Source organism: Oncorhynchus mykiss, chromosome 19 (genome assembly GCF_057628025.1).
Source record: "Oncorhynchus mykiss isolate SJ-2025 chromosome 19, ASM5762802v1, whole genome shotgun sequence".
Taxonomy (NCBI): domain Eukaryota; kingdom Metazoa; phylum Chordata; class Actinopteri; order Salmoniformes; family Salmonidae; genus Oncorhynchus; species Oncorhynchus mykiss.
The window spans coordinates 70,525,399-70,541,970 of record NC_143040.1 but is presented as its reverse complement, the minus strand read 5'-3'; the positions used below and the strand labels follow the sequence as shown (position 1 = coordinate 70,541,970).

At 48.1% G+C, this 16,572-nt stretch overlaps 1 protein-coding gene across 4 annotated transcripts in view; it reads right to left on the bottom strand.

Moving 5' to 3' along the window:
* trim9 (tripartite motif containing 9) overlaps positions 1-9,959 on the bottom strand; it is a 118,197-nt gene extending 108,238 nt beyond the window's left edge. For 2 of the 4 annotated variants that reach the window (XM_036955298.2, XM_036955299.2), the window contains exon 1: positions 8,983-9,943. In XM_036955298.2, coding sequence (XP_036811193.1) covers positions 8,983-9,819 — 837 coding nt within the window. In that variant the 5' untranslated portion in view covers positions 9,820-9,943. Of the gene's footprint in view, positions 1-8,982 lie in introns of all 4 variants that reach the window. The other 2 variants (XM_036955301.2, XM_036955300.2) reach the window with 2 other exon arrangements.
* Positions 9,960-16,572: the final 6,613 nt, after the last annotated feature.

Here is a 16,572-nt window from a genome sequence, read left to right as displayed (position 1 = left end):
TCTTGTCACATTGCAGAGTTATGTGCATCATTTCAAGCACACCCTTCTCATTAAGCTGTAGTGAGTAATTCACCAAAAGGTCTACTATACCTGTTGTATTCAGCATTTCACTGTAAGGTCTACTACACCTGTTGTATTCAGCATTTCACTGTAAGGTCTACTACACCTGTTGTATTCGGCATTTCACTGTAAGGTCTACTACACCTGTTGTATTCAGCATTTCACTGTAAGGTCTACTACACCTGTTGTATTCGGCATTTCACTGTAAGGTCTACTACACCTGTTGTATTCGGCATTTCACTGTGAGGTCTACTACACCTGTTGTATTCAGCATTTCACTGTAAGGTCTACTACACCTGTTGTATTCGGCATTTCACTGTAAGGTCTACTACACCTGTTGTATTCAGCATTTCACTGTAAGGTCTACTACACCTGTTGTATTCAGCATTTCACTGTAAGGTCTACTACACCTGTTGTATTCAGCATTTCACTGTAAGGTCTACTACACCTGTTGTATTCAGCATTTCACTGTAAGGTCTACTACACCTGTTGTATTCAGCATTTCACTGTAGGGTCTACTACACCTGTTGTATTCAGCATTTCACTGTAAGGTCTACTACACATGTTGTATTCAGCATTTCACTGTAAGGTCTACTACACCTGTTGTATTCAGCATTTCACTGTAAGGTCTACTACACCTGTTGTATTCAGCATTTCACTGTAAGGTCTACTACACCTGTTGTATTCAGCATTTCACTGTAAGGTCTACTACACCTGTTGTATTCAGCATTTCACTGTAAGGTCTACTACACCTGTTGTATTCAGCATTTCACTGTAAGGTCTACTACACCTGTTGTATTCAGCATTTCACTGTAAGGTCTACTACACCTGTTGTATTCAGCATTTCACTGTAAGGTCTACTACACCTGTTGTATTCAGCATTTCACTGTAAGGTCTACTGCACCTGTTGTATTCAGCATTTCACTGTAAGGTCTACTACACCTGTTGTATTCAGCATTTCACTGTAAGGTCTACTACACCTGTTGTATTCAGCATTTCACTGTAAGGTCTACTACACCTGTTGTATTCAGCATTTCACTGTGAGGTCTACTACACCTGTTGTATTCAACATTTCACTGTAAGGTCTACTACACCTGTTGTATTCAGTATTTTACTGTAAGGTCTACTACACCTGTTGTATTCAACATTTCACTGTAAGGTCTACTACACCTGTTGTATTCAGCATTTCACTGTAAGGTCTACTACACCTGTTGTATTCAGCATTTCACTGTAAGGTCTACTGCACCTGTTGTATTCAGCATTTCACTGTAAGGTCTACTACACCTGTTGTATTCAGCATTTCACTGTAAGGTCTACTACACCTGTTGTATTCAACATTTCACTGTAAGGTCTACTACACCTGTTGTATTCAGTATTTTACTGTAAGGTCTACTACACCTGTTGTATTCAACATTTCACTGTAAGGTCTACTACACCTGTTGTATTCGGCGCGCGTGACAAATAAACTTTGATTTGATGTTTGTTTTGTCTCATTCCGTTTTCTTCTTCCTGCTCCAGTTAATCTTCTAAAGTTTGCACTTCCTGTTCATCCACTAGCCCCGCCCACTGTATTTGCATATCTGACACTCCACTTCCCTTTTTGAGCAAATCTACCTTCTTTTTCTTTTTAACAACAGATAGTAACAGTTCATTTGTTTTTGGTTTTGGCGTTGGGAACATTTTAGCTATATCCTGGATTTCTTTTAGCTGCTGGTTAATCTCAGTTGTTTCTTGTCGTTTCCTTTAAGGGAAGCCATGGCTTGTTGGATTGTTCCTTTTCCTTTACGGGAAGCCATGGCTTGTTGAGTTGTTCCTAGTCTTTTTCTTTAAGGGAAGCCATGGCTTGTTGAGTTGTTCCTAGTCTTTTTCTTTAAGGGAAGCCATGGCTTGTTGGGTTGTTCCTTGTCTTTTCCTTTACGGGAAGCCAAGGCTTGTTGAGTTGTTCCTAGTCTTTTTCTTTAAGGGAAGCCATGGCTTGTTGAGTTGTTCCTAGTCGTTTCCTTTAAGGGAAGCCATGGCTTGTTGGGTTGTTCCTTGTCTTTTCCTTTAAGGGAAGCCATGGCTTGTTGGATTGTTCCTTTTCCTTTAAGGGAAGCCATGGCTTGTTGGATTGTTCCTTTTCCTTTAAGGGAAGCCATGGCTTGTTGGATTGTTCCTTGTCGTTTCCTTTAAGGGAAGCCATGGCTTGTTGGATTGTTCCTTGTCGTTTCCTTTAAGGGAAGCCATGGCTTGTTGGGTTGTTCCTTGTCTTTTCCTTTAAGGGAAGCCTTGGCTTGTTGGGTTGTTCCTTTTCCTTTAAGGGAAGCCATGGCTTGTTGGATTGTTCCTTGTCTTTTCCTTTAAGGGAAGTCATGGCTTGTTGGGTTGTTCCTTTTCCTTTAAGGGAAGCCATGGCTTGTTGGATTGTTCCTAGTCTTTTCCTTTAAGGGAAGCCTTGGCTTGTTGGGTTCGAGTCACAGCGTCGCTTTACCCACAGATTGGTTTGCTGTTGTATTTACCCAACACAGCGTTGGGTTCGAGTCACAGCGTTGTATTCGAGTCACAGCGTTGGGTTCGAGTCACAGCGTTGGGTTCGAGTCACAGCGTTGGGTTCGAGTCACAGCGTTGGGTTCGAGTCACAGCGTTGGGTTCGAGTCACAGCGTTGGGTTCGAGTCACAGCGTTGGGTTCGAGTCACAGCGTTGGGTTCGAGTCACAGCGTCACCTGACTCTCTCCCAGTTGCTTATATTGACCTATTGATTTGAGAGGCTTCATTTAAAACTATGTTGTCTGTAGAAACAGAATATAATCACAGTTTTAACGATACATAACGGAGCTACGTACTCTCCCTGTGTATTACTTGATTGTGTGAGAGAAATTGTTTTTTGGGGAGGGCGCGGTGTGTTTTACATTACACTGAATCCCCAAAAAAGTGTTTTTATGTCGCTTAAGCAGAACCGTGTGTGTGTGTGTGTGTGTGTGTGTGTGTGTGTGTGTGTGTGTGTGTGTGTGTGTGTGTGTGTGTGTGTGTGTGTGTGTGTGTGTGTGTGTGTGTGTGTGTGTGTGTGTGTGTGTGTGTGAATCAGTGTTAGTGTATGTGTGTGTGTGTGTGTGTTTTAGTGTCAGTGTGTATCAGTGTGTGTGTGTGTGTGTGTGTTTTAGTGTCAGTGTGTATCAGTGTGTGTTTGCGTATAACTATCAGTGTTTGTGACACTGTGAGTGTATGCAAGTGCCAATGGAGAAGCCTCCTGTCTGTCTGTCCTAGAGGGTGTTCAGTCAGGAAGGCCCCAGGAATGCCTGTTGGGTCTGAAAGCTGCCCATCCATATCTACCAGGCCTGCCAGCTCTCCCTCCCTCTTCCTCTTCCTCTCTCTGCCTCCTTTCCCCCCTCTCGCTCCCCTTCTTTCCCCCCCTCTCCCTCCCTCTCCCTCCCTCCCTCTTTCTCCCTCCCTCTCTCTACCTCCTTTTCTCCCCCCCCTCTCCCTCCCTCCCCTCCCTCTCCCTTACCGTCTCTCTCTCCCCCTCTCTCTCTCTCATTTTCAATTTAAGTGATTATATTGGCATGGGTAACATGTGTTTGTAATGTCTTTATTCTTTTGGAACTTCTGTGAGTGTAATGTTTACTGTTAATTTCTATTCTAGTTTTTTTTCTCACTTATATATGTATATTATCTACCTCACTTGCTTTGGCAATGTTAACATATGTTACCCATGTCAATAAAGCCCCTTGAAATGAAAATGAGAGAGAGAGAGAGAGAGGGGGAGAGAGAGACGGTAAGGGAGAGGGAGGGAGAGGGGGGGTAAGAAGGAGAGCGAGAGGGGGGAGAGAGAGACGGTAAGGGAGAGGGAGGGAGAGGGGGTGGGGTAAGAAGGGGAGCGAGAGGGGGGAGAGAGAGACGGTAAGGGAGAGGGAGGGAGAGGGGGGGTAAGAAGGAGAGCGAGAGGGGGGAGAGAGAGACGGTAAGGGAGAGGGAGGGAGAGGGGGGGTAAGAAGGAGAGCGAGAGGGGGGAGAGAGAGACGGTAAGGGAGAGGGAGGGAGAGGGGGGGTAAGAAGGGGAGCGAGAGGGGGGAGAGAGAGACGGTAAGGGAGAGGGAGGGAGAGGGGGGGGGTAAGAAGGGGAGCGAGAGGGGGGAGAGAGAGACAGTAAGGGAGAGGGAGGGAGAGGGGGGGTAAGAAGGGGAGCGAGAGGGGGGAGAGAGAGACGGTAATGGAGAGGGAGGGAGAGGGGGGAGAGAGAGAGACGGTAATGGAGAGGGAGGGAGAGGGGGGGTAAGAAGGGGAGCGAGAGGGGGGGAGAGAGAGACGGTAATGGAGAGGGAGGGAGAGGGGGGAGAGAGAGAGACGGTAATGGAGAGGGAGGGAGAGGGGGGGTAAGAAGGGGAGCGAGAGGGGGGGAGAGAGAGACGGTAATGGAGAGGGAGGGAGAGGGGGGAGAGAGAGAGACGGTAATGGAGAGGGAGGGAGAGGGGGGGTAAGAAGGGGAGCGAGAGGGGGGGAGAGAGAGACGGTAAGGGAGAGGGAGGGAGAGGGGGGGGTAAGAAGGGGAGCGAGAGGGGGGAGAGAGAGACGGTAAGGGAGAGGGAGGGAGAGGGGGGGGTAAGAAGGGGAGCGAGAGGGGGGAGAGAGAGACGGTAAGGGAGAGGGAGGGAGAGGGGGGGTAAGAAGGGGAGCGAGAGGGGGGAGAGAGAGACGGTAATAACGATGTTCAAATACAAAAGACAAAATAAATAAATAAATAAATAATAAATATTGATTGTATTTACAATGGTGTGTGTTCTTCACTGGTTGCCCTTTTCTTGTGGCAACAGGTCACACATCTTGCTGCTGTGATGGCACACTGTGATATTTCACACAATTGAGTTGAGTTCATCAAAATTGGATTTGTTTCCTAATTCTTTGTGGATCTGTGTAATCTGAGGGAGTTATGTGTCTCTAATAAGGTCATGCATTTGGCAGGAGGTTAGGAAGTGCAGCTCAGTTTCCACCTCATTTTGTTTCCACCTCATCTTGAGAGCCAGGTCTGCCTTCGTGTTGTTGTTTGTTCAGAGTTTTCCAATTTTCCCAGAAGTGGTTAGATTCTAGGAATTCTTCAATTACATTGAGCTGATTTCTGACGTGCTGTTCCTTTTTTTTCCGTAGTGTATTTCTGTATTGTTTTAGTGATTCCCCATAGTGAAGGCGTAGACTCAGGTTTTCCGGGTCTCTATGTTTTTGGGTGGACAGGTTTCTCTATTTCTTTCTGAGGTTTTTGCATTCTTCATCAAACCATTTGTCATTGTTATTAACTTTCTTAGGTTGTCTGCTTGACATTTTTAGATTTGATAGGGAAGCTGAGAGGTCAAATATACTGTTTATGTTTTTGTTCTTTCATAGATTTTTGTTTGATCTCACATTGTTTTACTAGTTTTCACTTCACTGTGCACAATATGTCTGTGTATTTGTGCTGCAGTTCAAGCATACACGTTGTTATGCATGATATCTGTAGAGAGAGTGTGTGTGAGTGGGGGGGGGGGGGGGTGTTAGTGTGTAGGCTGGGGATGGTTGCTATATCAGGCCCTCTCCTCCTACTCATGGAATGACACACTGGGTGCTGAGAGAGAGCTGGAAGGGAGAGAGAGAGAGAGAGCTGGAAGGGAGAGAGAGAGAGCTGGGAGGGAGAGAGAGAGAGCTGGGAGGGAGAGAGAGAGAGAGCTGGGAGGGAGAGAGAGAGAGAGCTGGGAGGAAGAGAGAGAGCTGGGAGTGAGAGAGAGAGAGAGAGAGCTGGGAGGGAGAGAGAGAGCTGGGAGGGAGAGAGAGAGAGAGCTGGGTGGGAGGGAGAGAGAGAGAGAGAGCTGGGAGGGAGAGAGAGAGAGAGAGCTGGGAGGGAGAGAGAGAGCTGGGAGTGAGAGAGAGAGAGCTGGGTGGGAGGGAGAGAGAGAGAGAGAGCTGGGAGGGAGAGAGAGAGAGAGAGCTGGGAGGGAGAGAGAGAGCTGGGAGGGAGAGAGAGAGCTGGGAGGGAGGGAGCTGGGAGGGAGAGCGAGAGAGAGCTGGGTGTGAGGGAGAGAGAGAGCTGGGTGGGAGGGAGAGAGAGAGCTGGGTGGGAGAGAGAGCTGGGTGGGAGAGAGAGAGCTGGGTGGGAGAGAGAGCTGGGTGGGAGAGAGAGCTGGGTAGGAGAGAGAGCTGGGAGGGAGAGAGAGAGCTGGGAGGGAGAGAGAGAGCTGGGAGGGAGAGAGAGAGCTGGGAGGGAGAGAGAGAGCTGGGAGGGAAAGAGAGAGAACTGGGAGGGAGAGAGAGAGAACTGGGAGGGAGAACTATGAGAGAGAGCTGGGAGGGAGAGGGAGAACTGGGAGGGAGAGAGGAGCCGGGAGAGTGTGTTGCCCATGACAACTCAGACTCTCTAAAGTGGGCTTGACATCTGTAGCCCACTGAAACACAGCCATGCGAGACCATCTGTAGCCCACTGAAACTAAGCCATGCAAGACCATCTGTAGCCCACTGAAACACAGCCATGCAAGACCATCTGTAGCCCACTGAAACACAGCCATGCGAGACCATCTGTAGCCCACTGAAACACAGCCATGCGAGACCATCTGTAGCCCACTGAAACACAGCAATGCGAGACCATCTGTAGCCCACTGAAACACAGCCATGCGAGACCATCTGTAGCCCACTGAAACACAGCCATGCGAGACCATCTGAAGCCCACTGAAACACAGCCATGCGAGACCATCTGTAGCCCACTGAAACACAGCCATGCGAGACCATCTGTAGCCCACTGAAACACAGCCATGCGAGACCATCTGTAGCCCACTGAAACACAGTCATGCGAGACCATCTGTAGCCCACTGAAACACAGCCATGCGAGACCATCTGTAGCCCACTGAAACACAGCCATGCGAGACCATCTGTAGCCCACTGAAACACAGCCATGCGAGACCATCTGAAGCCCACTGAAACACAGCCATGCGAGACCATCTGTAGCCCACTGAAACACAGCCATGCGAGACCATCTGTAGCCCACTGAAACACAGCCATGCGAGACCATCTGTAGCCCACTGAAACACAGCCATGCGAGACCATCTGTAGCCCACTGAAACACAGCCATGCGAGACCATCTGTAGCCCACTGAAACACAGTCATGCGAGACCATCTGTAGCCCACTGAAACACAGCCATGCGAGACCATCTGTAGCCCACTGAAACACAGCCATGCGAGACCATCTGTAGCCCACTGAAACACAGCCATGCGAGACCATCTGTAGCCCACTGAAACACAGCCATGCGAGACCATCTGTAGCCCACTGAAACACAGCCATGCGAGACCATCTGTAGCCCACTGAAACACAGCCATGCGAGACCATCTGTAGCCCACTGAAACACAGCCATGCGAGACCATCTGTAGCCCACTGAAACACAGCCATGCGAGACCATCTGTAGCCCACTGAAACACAGCCATGCGAGACCATCTGTAGCCCACTGAAACACAGCCATGCGAGACCATCTGTAGCCCACTGAAACACAGCCATGCGAGACCATCTGTAGCCCACTGAAACACAGCCATGCGAGACCATCTGTAGCCCACTGAAACACAGCCATGCGAGACCATCTGTAGCCCACTGAAACACAGCCATGCGAGATCATCTGTAGCCCACTGAAACACAGCCATGCGAGACCATCTGTAGCCCACTGAAACACAGCCATGCGAGACCATCTGCAGCCCACTGAAACACAGCCATGCGAGACCATCTGTAGCCCACTGAAACACAGCCATGCGAGTACCGCAATGATAGAAAAGACAAGGAAAGGGGAAACACTACAACTACGTCCAAATTGGCACCCTAATCGCTTTATAGTGCACTACTTGGGCCCTGTTCAAATGTAGTGCACTATCAAGAGATGCTTTTGCGCATATATATATATATATATATATATATATATATATATATATATATTTACACATATATATTTACATATATCTTAGGCTTTATATATATTATATATGAGGTTTTATATATATTATATATATCTGAGGCTTTAAATATATATATAAGCCTCATATATATATATCTGAGGTTTTATATATCTGAGGTTTTATATATATATTTTATATATCTGAGGCTTATAGAGGGAGAACTGTATACATATATATATATATAGGCACGTTGAACAGCTGAGAATGTGAAGGGGACCAGAAAATACTAGAGTATGGAGATAGAAACCCCACGCTTCTGTCCTAAACGGCACCCTATCCCCTTATAATGCTCCTATATTACCATAATATAGTGCGGGCCCTTGTCAAAAGTCGTGCACTATAGAGGGTATTGGGTGCCAATTGGGAAGCAAGCCAATGTCACCTATTCCTAAGCCACAGTATAATGTATTTCTCATACGTCACAGTTAATAATCAAACCGTGTCCAAACTTTACAGGGTTACAGAAAAGAGGATGGTAGCTTTCCCCGTGACGCAGCAATACTGCTGCTGGTCCTCTCTCAACAAGAACCCTATGACTCTACCTCTGCGTCTGGCCCCTCGACAATTTATTATCCCCGGGAGACGGACGGGAGCGCCTCTTGTAAAAATGTGATTTCGCCACAGTCTTGCCCAAGTGGATTTACTGACAACCTCGGAGCAGATAAAGGATAGAAGCTCATCCCAACAGGCTACTTACTGAGACTGAAGTGAAGTGTGAGCAAAACATGTAATAGTTTTTAGGCTATTATCACACAATATGTAATCTTATTTAATCAAATTGTTTTCACACACAATCAATTCAACTTGGAACTTAAAAGTTACGCTTATATTAAAATGTAGAATAGCCTACACGCTATTCGTTTCCACAATTGCATCAACGAACGAAATTCATAGGGACACATTTAAGGACTATAATTTGTGAGTTTATGCGCGCGTTATGACATTGGAAAAATAGAGGTACAAATGTAACGATTTGGAACACGTGACCCTACCTTGTGCAGTTTCCACATAGCTCCTAGAGCCTTGACTTCGTGTGTCCCATGTTTCCCTTCCTCTAAACACTGGTAACACACCGGCATCTTGCACTGAACACAGTACATGCTCAGGTTCTCCAGTTCGTGCTCTGTACAGGTGGAGATCTTTCGGGGACTTGTCCGACGGCTTATACTGCCCTGTGCCGGGGGTACAAGGCGATGCTTGGCTAGCGGACCTCTGGGAGGGTGGCACCTCAAGCGACAAGGGTCACAGTAGAACACATCACATTGCTCGCACATCACAGTGGCCTCTTTGGGACTCTTCTCGCAGAGCTGACACTTGAGAGCGGCTGTTTTGCTCTGCTGGTACCGGTCCACGACCCCTTCCAGCACCCTGTTCTTGGCAAACCCGCGGAGCCCCCTCTCGTCCAAGATGAGGCTGCGATGACACTGCGGGCATGTGAGGCAGGAGTTGCGTGGGATTGGAGGTAGGGAACCTGGGTGTCCTAGCAAGTGGTGCTGAGAAGGGGGTTGGGGGACGGCAGGGGGGAAAACACGCACCCCGTTTGGGGATTTCTGGCAAGGGGTGGTCGGGGCACTAACGAAGCCACCATACGAACCGTATCCACTGTCCGCCTCGCTGTACAAGCTCATCTTATCGAGATCCAGATAATCATAGTCGGAGACTCCCGAGCCAGAAGCACGGCTACTCTGCGGAGATTCAGCGTCCGGGGTCTGCACTAGGATATTCCGAGCGCAAGCCAGGCAGATGTTGTGGGAGCACGGTAGAATGATCGGCTCCCGGAAAAACGATCCGCAGACAGGGCATTTTAATTCTTCCTCCATCTCATCCATTTTAAATTCTCTTCGGAGTGAAATACTTCCTCTCAATTCCAGAAAATTAGCTATATGTGATAACTCAAAATGCTATTGCGCACAGACAGCGGACTTATCTTTCAGCATCTACCACCGCAAATGCATCCTTGGAAGTAAGCAGGCAACGATATCCTGCAAACTATCCAAGACAACGCACTTTCTGACCAATAGACAAACGGTATTGCAAATGCAGGTGAATCCAGAGCAGTTATTGGACAAGGCAGCTGTCAGTGTAATGGTTATTGTCCAATCAGACGTCAGCTACGACCACAACATTTCCATATGACGATAATAGCGCCTTGCACGAACGATCCTCTAATTGATATTGATTGGAAACACAACACGCAATTTTAAAACAGTATAGGCTATTACACTATGAGCATCAACCAATAATGTACATTCTATATTGCACATTCTATATTGCACATTCTATAATGCATGTGGGACATGTTCAGCAACAAGTAATTTTCCATGAATTCTGTTATATTCTAATAGTATTATATTCTACTCAGTTCTCTCTTTCTATCTCTCAACTACTCTGCGTGTTTTATTGAACCCAGGAGGATTCATGTCTCGTCAAAAACAAAAACAAAAAAACAAGTTCCTCTTCAGTTGATGACATAATTAACATCGCAATGGAGACCAACACCTTGTCTACCCACAGTAGAAGGAAATGCCGTAGAATGCTCTAGGCGTTACGGCAGAGCCGGAGGCACCAGACCTCTCCATCTCTCCGCTCAAATAGCACCAGCCATTTCTAAGGCTTCCATGGCAACCCAGACGGGATCTATAAGAGCAGGAGGGGGGGTCTTGAGAGGAAGGGATTACACTCCTTTAATAACGGACAATCTGAGATTGGTACATCCATAATGGTAAATAGCCGTTGATTCTAAAATAATAGAACTTGTAAATGAGCTACTGAGCTTAGTTCAACTGTCCGACCCCATCCATAACGTGTGGCTATGTTTCTCCAGTCCCATCTCTGTTTACGAAAACAAGTGGTGGACGAATCCCACATTGCCTCCCTACTACTATTGAATAGGAAGTCTGTTAAAGAGGACCTGGACACCAAAAGCTTTTTAATATATTCATTTATCCTTTATTTAACTAGGCAAGTCAGTTAAGAATAAATTCTTATTTACAATGACGACCTACCGGGGAACAGTATGTTAACTGCCTTGTTCATGGGGGCAGAACGACAGATTTTTACCTTGTCAGCTCGGGGATTCATTCCAGCAACCTGCTGGTTACTGGCCCAACGCTCTAACCACTAGGCTACCTGCTGGTTACTGGCCCAACGCTCTAACCACTAGGCTACCTGCTGGTTACTGGCACAACGCTCTAACCACTAGGCTACCTGCTAGTTACTGGCCCAGCGCTCTAACCACTAGACTACCTGCTGGTTACTGGCCCAACGCTATAACCACTAGGCTACCTGCTGGTTACTGGCCCAACGCTCTAACCACTAGGCTACCTGCTAGTTACTGGCCCAACGCTCTAACCACTAGACTACCTGCTGGTTACTGGCCCAACGCTCTAACCACTAGACTACCTGCTGGTTACTGGCCCAACGCTATAACCACTAGGCTACCTGCTGGTTACTGGCCCAATGCTCTAACCACTTGTCTACCTGCTGGTTACTGGCCCAACGCTATAACCACTAGGCTACCTGCTGGTTACTGGCCCAACGCTCTAACCACTAGGCTACCTGCTAGTTACTGGCCCAACGCTCTAACCACTAGACTACCTGCTGGTTACTGGCCCAACGCTCTAACCACCAGGCTACCTGCTGGTTACTCGCCCAACACTCCAACCACTAGGCTACCTGCTGGTTACAGGCCCAACGCTCTAACCACTTGTCTACCTGCTGGTTACTGGCCCAACGCTCTAACCACTAGGCTGCCTGCTGGTTACTAGTCCAACGCTCTAACCACTAGGCTACCTGCTGGTTACTAGTCCAACGCTCTAACCACTAGGCTACCTGCTGGTTAATGGCCCAACACTCTAACCACTAGGATACCTTCTGGTTACTGGCCCAACACTCTAACCACTAGGATACCTTCTGGTTACTGGCCCAACGCTCTAACCACTAGGCTACCTGCTGGTTACTGGCCCAACGCTCTAACCACCAGGCTACCTGATGGTTACTCGCCCAACACTCCAACCACTAGGCTACCTGCTGGTTACTGGCCCAATGCTCTAACCACTAGGCTACCTGCTGGTTACTGGCCCAGCGCTCTAACCACTAGGCTACCTGCTGGTTACTGGCCCAACGCTCTAACCACTAGGCTACCTGCTGGTTACTGGCCCAACGCTCTAACCACCAGGCTACCTGATGGTTACTCGCCCAACACTCCAACCACTAGGCTACCTGCTGGTTACTGGCCCAATGCTCTAACCACTAGGCTACCTGCTGGTTACTGGCCCAGCGCTCTAACCACTAGGCTACCTGCTGGTTACTGGCCCAACGCTCTAACCACTAGGCTACCTGCTGGTTACTGGCCCAGCGCTCTAACCAAAAGGCTACCTGCTGGTTACTTGCCCAACGCTCTAACCACTAGGCTACCTGCTGGTTACTGGCCCAACGCTCTAACCACTAGGCTACCTTCTGGTTACTGCCCCAACACTCTAACCACTAGGCTACCTGCTGGTTACTGGCCCAACGCTGTAAACACTAGGCTACCTGCTGGTTACTAGTCCAATGCTCTAACCACTAGGCTACCTGCTGGTTACTGGCCCAACGCTCTAACCACTAGGCTACCTGCTGGTTACTGGCCCAACGCTCTAACCACTAGGCTACCTGCTGGTTACTGGCCCAACGCTCTAACAACTAGGCTACCTGCTGGTTACAGGCCCAACGCCCCTAACCACTAGGCTACCTGCTGGTTACTGGCCCAACGCTCTAACCACTAGACTACCTGCTGGTTACTGGCCCAACGCTATAACCACTAGGCTACCTGCTGGTTACTGGCCCAATGCTCTAACCACTTGTCTACCTGCTGGTTACTGGCCCAACGCTCTAACCACTAGGCTGCCTGCTGGTTACTGGCCCAACGCTCTAACCACTAGGCTGCCTGCTGGTTACTAGTCCAACGCTCTAACCACTAGACTACCTGCTGGTTACTGGCCCAACGCTCTAACCACTAGGCTACCTGCTAGTTATTGGCCCAACGCTCTAACCACTAGACTACCTGCTGGTTACTGGCCCAACGCTCTAACCACCAGGCTACCTGCTGATTACTCGCCCAACACTCCAACCACTAGGCTACCTGCTGGTTACTGGCCCAACGCTCTAACCACTTGTCTACCTGCTGGTTACTGGCCCAACGCTCTAACCACTAGGCTGCCTGCTGGTTACTGCCCCAACGCTCTAACCACTAGGCTGCCTGCTGGTTACTAGTCCAACGCTCTAACCACTAGGCTACCTGCTGGTTACTAGTCCAACGCTCTAACCACTAGGCTACCTGCTGGTTAATGGCCCAACACTCTAACCACTAGGATACCTTCTGGTTACTGGCCCAACGCTCTAACCACTAGGCTACCTGCTGGTTACTGGCCCAACGCTCTAACCACCAGGCTACCTGCTGGTTACTCGCCCAACACTCCAACCACTAGGCTACCTGCTGGTTACTGGCCCAACGCTCTAACCACTAGGCTACCTGCTGGTTACTGGCCCAGCGCTCTAACCACTAGGCTACCTGCTGGTTACTGGCCCAACGCTCTAACCACTAGGCTACCTGCTGGTTACTGGCCCAGCGCTCTAACCAAAAGGCTACCTGCTGGTTACTTGCCCAACGCTCTAACCACTAGGCTACCTGCTGGTTACCGGCCCAACGCTCTAACCACTAGGCTACCTTCTGGTTACTGGCCCAACACTCTAACCACTAGGCTACCTGCTGGTTACTGGCCCAACGCTGTAAACACTAGGCTACCTGCTGGTTACTAGTCCAACGCTCTAACCACTAGGCTACCTGCTGGTTACTGGCCCAACGCTCTAACCACTAGGCTACCTGCTGGTTACTGGCCCAACGCTCTAACAACTAGGCTACCTGCTGGTTACTGGCCCAACGCCCCTAACCACTAGGCTACCTGCTGGTTACTGGCCCAACGCTCTAACCACTAGTCTACCTGCTGGTTACTGGCCCAACGCTCTAACAACAGATCAGAGCCAGTAGGGATGACCAGGGATGTTCTCTGTTTAGTGAGTCCACCAGATCAGAGGCAGTAGGGATGCCCAGGGATGCTCTCTTGACAAGTGTGTTTCCTGTCCTGCTAAGCATTCAAAATGTTCCACAATTTTGTCTGTCAGGGGGAAACGTACAGAGTAAAAAGTGCACAATTTAAAGTAGTTCACTAGGAAGGGGAATCGGGTGTCATTTGGGACGCAGATTGAGTCTAGCCTGGCAGGGTTACAGTATCGGCGTTAGACGAACACAAAGAGAAGTAGAAATGGAACGGGATTGGCTGCTTGTTCTACACCAATAAACACAGGTGGACACATGGGATGTGTCTCAGGTAGTGCAATAAATTGGGAAAAAGGGTTCCAGCACATAGAACCACAACCACTCTTTACCCAGCACATTGAACCACAACCAGTCTTTACCCAGCACATCAGAGGCAGCACATAGAACCACAACCAGTCTTTACCCAGCACATAGAACCACAACCACTCTTTACCCAGCACATCAGAGGCAGCACATAGAACCACAACCAGTTTTTACCCAGCACATAGAACCACAACCAGTCTTTACCCAGCACATAGAACCACAACCAGTTTTTACCCAGCACATAGAACCACAACCAGTCTTTACCCAGCACATAGAACCACAACCAGTCTTTACCCAGCACATAGAACCACAACCAGTCTTTACCCAGCACATAGAACCACAACCAGTCTTTACCCAGCACATAGAACCACAACCAGTCTTTACCCAGCACATAGAACCACAACCAGTCTTTACCCAGCACATAGAACCACAACCAGTCTTTACCCAGCACATCAGAGGCAGCACATAGAACCACAACCAGTCTTTACCCAGCACATAGAACCACAACCAGTCTTTACCCAGCACATAGAACCACAACCAGTTTTTACCCAGCACATAGAACCACAACCAGTCTTTACCCAGCACATAGAACCACAACCAGTCTTTACCCAGCACATAGAACCACAACCAGTCTTTACCCAGCACATAGAACCACAACCAGTCTTTACCCAGCACATAGAACCACAACCAGTCTTTAACCAGCACATAGAACCACAACCAGTCTTTACCCAGCACATAGAACCACAGGGTAGTGGTTAGCCTTCCTGACTGCAGATCACATGTTCCAGCTCTATCTCTGGCCCTCTACTTCCTACTAACCCCCTCTACACTTTCCCATCTCTGACCCTCTACTTCCCACTAACCCCCTCTACTTCCTACTAACCCCCTCTACTTCCCACTAAACCCCTCTACCTCCCACTAACCCCCTCTATACTTTCCCATCTCTGGCCCTCTACTTCACACTAACCCCCTCTACTTCCCACTAACCCCCTCTACACTTTCCCATCTCTGGCCCTCTACTTCCCACTAACCCCCTCTACTTCCCACTAACCCCCTCTACTTCCCACTAACCCCCTCTACAATTTCCCATCGCTGGCCCTCTACTTCCCACTAACCCCCTCTACTTCCCACTAACCCCCTCAACACTTTCCCACTGTTTCTGTTTTTTTTAATCAATCAAATTGACATACTAAAAAAGGTAGATCAGACATCCAATGTCCTTAAAAAAAAATGAATAGCCACAAGCACAACTGACTGTTCCGTGGTCATGGAGACATTAGGATAGGGATACAGATAAGGATTGTCATCAACATCAACATTATTTAATTGCCGCTCAACCACAGTATTTGCTTGCGGTATAGTGTATATATACAGTTGAAGTCAGAAGTTTACAGACACTTAGGTTGGAGTCATTAAAACTTGTTTTTCAACCCCTCCACAAAGTTCTTGTTAACAAACTGTAGTTTTGACAAGTCGGTTAGGACATCTACTTTCTGCATGACACAAGTAATTTATCCAACAATTGTTTACAGACAGATTATTTCATTGTATCACAATTCCAGTGGGTCAGAAGTTTACATACACTAAGTTGACTGTGCCTTTAAACAGCTTGGAAAATTACAGAAAATGATGTCATGGCATTAGAAGCTTCTGATAGGCTAATTTACATCATTTGAGTCAATTGGAGGTGTACCTGTGGATGTATTTCAAGGACTACCTTCAAACTCAGTGTCTCTTTGCTTGACATCATGGGAAAATCAAAAGAAATCAACCAAGACCTACAAGAAAAAAAATTGTGGACCTCCACAAGTCTGGTTCATCATTGGGAGCAATTTCCAAACGCTTGAAGGTACCACGTTCATCTGTACAAACAGTAGTAAGCAAGTATAAACACCTTGGGACCACGTAGCCGTCATACCGCTCAGGAAGGAGACTGCGTTCTGTCTCCTGGAGATGAACGTACTTTGGTGCGAAAAGTGCAAATCAATCCCAGAACAACAGCAAAGGACCTTGTGAAGATGCTGGAGGAAAGAGGTACAAAAGTATCTATATCCACAGTAAAATTAGTCCTATATCGACATAACCTGAAAGGCCGCTCAGCAAGGAAGAAGCCACTGCTCCAAAACCGTCATAAAAAAGCCAGACTACGGTTTGCAACTGCACATGGGGACAAAGATCGTACTTT